Genomic DNA, 7803 nt, shown 5'->3' on the forward strand with positions numbered 1-7803 from the left:
GTGTCAACCAACATCCTGTACATAGGCTTGCCATTGATGAAGCCCTTGAGATACAATCCCTTCAGGTGTTTGTAGCTCTTCTCTTTGGGCTTCTCGAAGATGATCGGCTGTGGACCCAGATCCAGCTGTGCGACAGCCGATTCTTCTAGTTGGGGTGCCCGAAACTCCGATGGGAGCACGAATACCATGTTCACATCAGCCGATGGCTTCTCATCGGCTTTTGTTTGCTTCGGGCACCACTCTTTTCTCGGAGGGCGTCCCTCCTCCCTTCGCGGTCGCCTGATTTGCTCTGCGAGATCCGGACGCGCTTTCCTCAGCACGTCGAGGCACTTTGCTTCCGCCTCTTCAAGATTGCGCAAGCGCTGTACTCTGCGCTTCTGCGACCGATTAAGCCCGTCAGGACACCACCGCGGATGATGGTATCTGTCTTCTTCTTGCTCGGAATCGCCCCTGGTTGGCCTCTTCATACGGTCATCATGACGTGTTCCGGGCCCTAAGCGCCGGAACACTGATGTCTTGTCCTGTTGGTGTCCTCGAGGCCTGCACTCCAAGCAATCATCTATAGTAGGCAATCGGCTCATGCCGGAGTTCCAACAGTACCTGAAGAATGGGCAATGCCAGTGGTCACGTACAGCCTGGCGTCTCCCCAGTGTCCTTCTTGAGCGGTGCTCGTACTCGTCTTCTTCCGATTCATATCGGTGGCGCAACTTGTACTGGTACTGGTATTTTTCCAGAAGCCGATTAGAAGCTGGAAGCTAATTGCGGATGTGACGCACCTGCTCTTCGGTCACATGCTGTTGTTCCAGTTCGCGTCTATCCTGCGGCCGTTTGCCAGAAGCGGCCTCTCTCCTCTACTTGTCATGGCGGCGCACGGGCCCCATCATGTTGATCTGGAATGCCAAATCCTGGCCCTTGGATCCGAGATCTGACAGCTCCACCATGTTAGCTTGCGGGAAAGGCTTTGTGTCAACCTCCATCGTGTGTTGAGCCAGGATTAACCGGCCTTGCTCAATAGCCGATTGAATCTGACGACGTAGCTCCTTGCATTCACCCGTGGAATGAGTGAACGAGTGGTGCCATTTGCAGTACGGTCTTCCCTGCAGCTCTTATGCCGTTGGTAACTTGTGATTCTCTGGGAGCTTCAGCTGTTTTTCTTTAAGGAGAAGATGAAATATCTGCTCTGCCTTGGTCACGTCGAAGTCGAAGCCCTTCACAAGTCCCTGCTGTTTGATCCACTTGCACGGGACAGGGTTTGTCCCCCGGGTCCACTCTGCCACGGTTACTTCTTGCTCCTCGCCAGAGTCATCAGATTCTTCCGCCTGTGCCATGTTCACATGGTGCTTGAACTTGTCCTGGTACAACTCAGGATGGTAATGTTCGTATGCTGTAAGTTTTTGCACCAGGTGCGCCAAAGATGTGAACTCCAACTGAAAAGCCGCATCCTTGATCGGCTTAGCGAGTCCCAGGACAGCCAGATCGACTGCCTCCTTTTCTGTGATGCGCGACGAGTAGCATCGGTTCTTGACTTCCCTGAAGTGCTGTATGTATTCCGACACAGTCTCTCCTCGCTTCTGCCTGACTTGGGCGAGGTCGGCAATTCAAGCTTCAGCAGCCTCCGAGTGGTACTGGGTATGAAATTGATCTTCAAGCTGCCTCCAAGTTCGAATTGAATCCGGAATCAGCGATGCATACCATCCAAAAGCTGGGCCTGTAAGAGATTGGCCGAAGAACCGGACCCTCAACGGATCCGACACTGAGATCATCCCAAGCTGCGTCAAGTATCGGCTCACGTGCTCGATGGAGCTAGCTCCTTCTGACCCATTGAAGTTGGTGAACTCAGGAAGCCGATACTTGGGTGGTAGTGGGATCAAGTCATAGTCACTTGTATACGGCTTGGAATAGCCGATCGCTTTCCTCTTGGGCAGGATGCCGAACTGGTCTCTCAGTATTGCGCTGACCTGCTCCACAATAAGAACTCCTGGGGCCGATGGCTCAGCACTTGGCCCAGTAGCGTACTTTGCCAGCCACGCTTGTTTTTCTGCGTCTGCTCGAGAAGCTCCTGGGTTTACCATCTGCACCGCGCGTGTTGGATTGATGCTGTCAGGGATGTAAGCGCACGTGTAGCCGTGTGGAATCTCCTTGGGTGGCTCAGTGAGGAACTAGCCTTCTCCAGGATCACTGCCGATCTTGTGGACGACGTAGATCGGCGAGCTCTGTGGTCTTGGAGCTGCAAATGAGAATGGCAATTGCGGCCTAGAATGCAGTGCAGCTTCCTCTGTGTGACTCCCTAGATTTGGTCCCGATGGAGAGTACTGGTTCTTGATAATCTCCTGGATGACGCGGTGCGCCATGCGCTCGAGTTCGTTCATCAGGCTCTGAGAGTGCCGATGAAGCGCATGGGCCACCATGTAGTTCATCTCCTGACGCAGGGCTCTGGTGCGCTCTTCAGATGGTACAAACAGATCTACATTGTCAAGAGCGCCTTCTGGTGAGAACCCCTTCCACCTGATAACATGGTTGCGGGTCATCTCAAAAAAGCCGATGAGATCGGCTTCCAGCAGAGCTTTGATCTCATCATACTTCTTCTTGTGTTCAGGAGGGACCTCTTCATACGTGACGGCTTGGGAGCGGGTTCTTGATCTTGAGCTCCAGTCATCGTTGCAGTGGACGTTGTTGCCGAGAGTGGTCCCACCGAGCGTGCTAGAATGTGTTGTCGGTCGAAACCCACCGGCGAGCAGCGACAGGCAACACGAAGAGCCGGGAGGTCGCTGGGGCGCTGGCAGGCACTGCTCCCTCGTCGACGGCCCGCAATTCCGTCACACGCCCGGAGAATGTGTGGAAAGCCGGGCGTGCCACCTGACCTATACCCGATCAGGAGGGTGCGAACGTGCTCCAAACAGCTTCCTGCATACAAAGACACGTGTAAATGTAAGTCCGAGCCGGGGTCGGCTCCCCGGGATGACTCTTGCATCGGCTTTAAAGAGCCGATCGAGTCCCGGTGTCAGATTGGATCTGTGTCTATCCGGATATTGATGAATAAAGCAAATAACTATAAAAACTACTTCAATTAAATCTAATTAATCTAATCCACGATGATAACAGCTTCACTGCTAGATCGGAACATCCTACGCGTGACTAGGCCTAATGAACATAACAGACAACTAAACCACAACCCAAAACAGAGGCCTAAGAACTAGCAAGAGCCGATTCCCGGAACAATCCCTATCAAGGCTAAGATAAAGCATCTATTACACCACCGGATCATCCAATCCGTTTGCAAGGCCTAACCTAGCAGATATTACGCAAACTCTTAAGATAAGAGCAAATCATAACAGATCAGATCTATTAAACTCAGAAGAAGCAGGGTGTTGCCTCTGTGCAACTAATTCTATGCGACAAGAACTAGCATGAGATTGAAACGTGTCTGCACAGAGACAACATGATATTCGTAGATGATAAGCAACGAAGCTCGACAGATCTACTAAAAGCCATGCTACGAACATCAGGATAACTAGTACTACTCGCCATAAAAAACGCTTCAGTACGAGTAATACCAAGGTAAAAGCAAGAACAATACTGCCATGATCGCAAGAAGCGATCAGAGTAGCATGGCACTTACATGGATGAAACCCTAGGATTAGGGGTGGCGATGCGCCGAGAGTTGTTGTTTGCGAGACGTGATGACGCTCTCCTTTACGAATAACAAATGATACATATTTATAGTCCGGAGACTTGGGAAACAATCTAAGCTAATCTTGTCCCGATCGGACTCTATCTCTAATCTTAAACTAAATCTAAGGATACATGGCCCATGTGGCCCAGATGCTCACGCAGGAGCCGATTTACAAGTCTTCTTAGTCTTCTGCTTTAAGGCCATCTTGCTTTCGGCCCATAAATTAATCCTGTTAATTTATGGCGATAACAGCCGCCTCTGGCCACCGCCTTCTGCTGGGTGTCTGCTTGGTGGGTCCTGATGTCAGATAGGTCGGTGCCGGGGCTGGTTTGGTCGGTTTGGTCTGGTTTGTGGCCCTCTTTGTTGGTGTGACGCAGTATCGGATATTCTGTGCATCTGTGTTGCGTTTTTCATCTGTTTTGGCCCCAGACCGGTCGGTTCAAATAAACTAGCCATTGGCCCCAGACCGGTCAGACCGGTCCGGGCCAGAGAAGCCCAAACCCCTGTTTACAAGACTCCACTTGATCCATCAAGTCAAGACTTGATCATTTAAGTATTTCTATGTTAGTTCTCAGAGGTTTTCTCTCAGGATCCTCTCATGGGTCATCTATGAGCACTTTTGACCAAGTCAAATAATCAATGTTGCATCCCTCTTGATAGTACGACATACCTATACTCAAGATTAAATATAAAACACATTTCATCCACTTGAGTCTTGAATCACTTCATATTTGCCATACTTTGATTTCCACAAACTTGGGATTCCAACATTGCATAATCTTCTCTTTTGAGTAAATCCATACTTGAGCTAGTGACTTAGAGTCCCAATAACTTTGCAAGTCTATCCTTGGATCCTCAAGTCACTCCAATAAGATATTTGGTGCATTGCATCGCTTCTCACAACAAGGCTTGGATATGATTCTTCGAACACCCCACGGATACTAGCACTTCACCTTAGCAATTCGCACACATGGTGAGCCGTCGCTCTACCAAAACTTGCTTAGTCCCTTGCACTAGTCATCTCGGTTGGTTTCTTCATCACTTACCCTTGCCATGTTGAGTTAGGCTTTGCACACCAACAATGAATTCAATATTCCATTCTCATATCTTCATTTCTTTGTCTTGCATTGTAATCATGAATGATAACCATATTTCACGCATTGCAAACTTTCATAAATAAGACCAATAAATCTCACAAGTGTATGTCTTCTATTTATTTTTATTAACCCATGAAGCCTTGCAATAATGCTTTCAACAAATTATACCTCAAATGTGCCAAGCCATATAGATAGAAACCACTTGTTGTCATTGCATGAACACTTGTTTCTTGTTTCTCTTCACAACATGCTTGACATTTACTAGTATTTGCTTTTTGTTTGATTCTATACCACATGAGTTAATAACAATAATTGATTCGCAAATAAATCCCTGCTCATGACAACTTCAATAATATCGTTAGTCCTTTAATCATGTTGTCATTCAACTCACCAAAACCCATTAGTGCCTAGATGCACTTACAATCTCTCTCTTTTTGGTGATTGATGACAACCCTGATTAAAGCTTACAAATGAGTCAAATAAAAGCTTTTAAATTCTCAGATGTATCATGAGCTCCCCCTAAATAAGTGCTTTGAATTGAATTCAACCACCGAGGCCTCATACGCCAATTTGCACATATTTAAACAAATAGGAGCTCCCCCTATATCTCAGAATTCATGGGGTGCAAAGAGTGCAAATATGTCTACAAAAGATACACGTGATGCATATGACAAGAATATTCACTTCATTTCAAAAGAAAAGGAAATTTGGTTCTGTCAGGGCTCACCGGTCAGACCGGTCCAACAGACCGGTCTGTCTTGGCAGACACCAAAAACAACAGTTCATCATTCAATTGAGCATCACACTAGCACAAATTTACTTAAATAATTTTAAAAGGTTCATAACACAAAATAGCACTCATTACAATCCTCAAATCCACAAAGGAAGTTAAAGTACGAATTATTACAGATCCAGAGTACAAAAGTGATGACCGGTCAGACCGGTCCAACAGACCGGTCAGACCGGTCCTGCTAAAACAGACACTCTGATCTGAAGTTTTCTTCTACTCTTCTGCATCTCTCCTGTGCCAAGCTGAAGCTTTAATCCATGCTGAAGCTTTAATCCATGTTCTTCTCCCCCTTTGTCATCTATCACCATAAAGGCCCTGGGAGAAGTAGCTTGGCGGCAATCGCTGTCCATTACCCCCATTGCCCGTGGCATCTAAGGGAGTCCGATCACCCCAATCATGCATACCAATCCAAAGGTTTGAAGTCAGATATGAATTTTCAGGTAGAGTTGTGGCCTCAAGTGAAGTGATAGCAGTGTCTAGCGAAGGATTTAAGGAGGTTGCAATGCTTGACATACCAGGAAGAGAACCGAAAATGGAGGCAGCTATGGATTGAGCAATAATCTCTGCTGCTGAGGGATGAGAGGCTTCTGACTGAGATGTGTGTAGTGGTGCCATAGAGGAAGTCCCTGGAGGTGCAAAAGTATCAAATCCAAATACTGCAGAAGGAGGAAATGGAGCTGATCCGGAGACTCCTACTGCTCCAAAGGATGTGAATGACCCAAAGACGCCTTCTCCAGGTGCAGGAGAAGAGGATGTGCAACCAATGTCTGGATAGAAGAAGTGTCCTCAGCTCTGAACGAGAAAACAAAGATGAGTCTCGGCAAACCAAGAATCAACTTAAGCAAAAATCTCATATACTTACCCTTGATGCATTCTTGCGCCTCCTCCAGCTGAGCATGTGTGGTATTCGCCAGCTCCTGAAGTGTGGACAAGGAGGTCTCCTTTTCCTTGAGGGCAGCCTCCGCGCTCCGAACGGCCGCCTCCTACTTAGCAAGGGTGGCATCCTTCTCCGTGAGGGTCGCGGTGAGCATGGTGACGGCTGCCTTCTTGCGTTGAAGCTCGGCCTCCTTGGTCTGGAGCTCAGCCTCGTTGCCCTGGAGCTCGGCCACCTTCGCTTTGAGCGCCTTGTCCCTCTGCTCGAGCGCCTGGTCCTTCTGACACAGCTCGGCCGCCTGCTCCTCAACCACCTGGGCCTTGTGCTCGGCTGTGGCTCTCTGCCTGTCGCGCTCGCGGCGGGCTTGGGCCAGTTCCTCCTCCCGCACGTGGACCCGCTCCTCCAGCTCGTCCACCCAAGCGTTGATTTCGCTTATCTGCATGAGCAGACGGGAGTTGTCTTCTGTGAGCACGTATGCCTTGGTGTACTGAAAGCCTAGCTCCTCGCTCTTGTCGAGCGACATTTGTTTCAGCTACTGCAAAAAGAAGGACGTAAGCGAGAAATCATGGAGCGCAAAGTGATAAGCATCGCAGGACAATTACTTACATTCTCAGTCTGGAGGTGCTGCCCCTGGAGCACGTCCAGAGCAAACCAGAGCGCGTCCAGAGCGAACCAGAGTGCGCGCTCGATGTCGCCGCTGGCCCGATCAAAGCCCTGCCAAGCCTCAGTCTCCTTCCGTTCGTTGCGGTCAAAGGCAGGGGGATCCCCAACTTGATTGCCGCCCAAGTCCCCTCGCGCACGGGCCTCCTGGGCAACCAAGCATTGGCACCACCCTCGGACGTCCCCACACCGAGGGCACCCTCGGAGGCCGAAATGAATTCGACGATCCGGGCAGCGGCGCTAGCCGCGGCGGCCAGGTCAATATCCTCCGACTCCTCGTACTCCTCGCTCAGCGGCAGCTCCACCACAGGCACCATGGTCTCTGGCGCCTTTTGTGTTGTCGCTGCCGTAGTGGCACCCTTGTCCCCGGCCTTCGCGAGCTCTGGACGAGGGTCTCTTCCACCACTGGCACCGTTGGCGCCATCGCCGCTACCGTGGCGCCCTCACCTCCAGCCCCCGAGGGCCTAGGGGCGAGGGTCTCTCCCTCTTCTCGGCCGGTGGGATGCTCCTGCGCGTCCCCACCAATCCCTCCACCTCCTGCTCCCGGCTGAGCGGCGTCATCCGTGATGCCTCGGCCGGCATCGTCCCCCATCTTCGTCCGAGCGGCGTCATTCGCATCGCCACGGCTGGGCTCGACTTCGACATCCGGCCGGGCGGCGTTCCCCGCACCGCCCCAGCCGGCCACCTCCTCGGCGTCGGACTGAGTGGC

At 50.5% G+C, this 7803-nt stretch overlaps 1 protein-coding gene across 1 annotated transcript; it reads right to left on the minus strand.

Annotated features, from left to right (window-relative positions):
* Positions 1 to 6543: 6543 nt before the first annotated feature.
* Positions 6544 to 7411, minus strand: LOC120654273 (homer protein homolog 1-like). Its single transcript, XM_039931785.1, has 3 exons — positions 7235 to 7411; positions 7041 to 7148; positions 6544 to 6966 (listed from the first exon to the last, which is right to left on the minus strand). Exons 1-3 carry the CDS (start codon positions 7409 to 7411, stop codon positions 6544 to 6546), a joined length of 708 nt encoding a protein of 235 aa, XP_039787719.1.
* Between the last annotated feature and the right edge of the window lie 392 nt (positions 7412 to 7803).

Source organism: Panicum virgatum, chromosome 1N (assembly GCF_016808335.1).
Source record: "Panicum virgatum strain AP13 chromosome 1N, P.virgatum_v5, whole genome shotgun sequence".
Lineage (NCBI taxonomy): Eukaryota > Viridiplantae > Streptophyta > Magnoliopsida > Poales > Poaceae > Panicum > Panicum virgatum.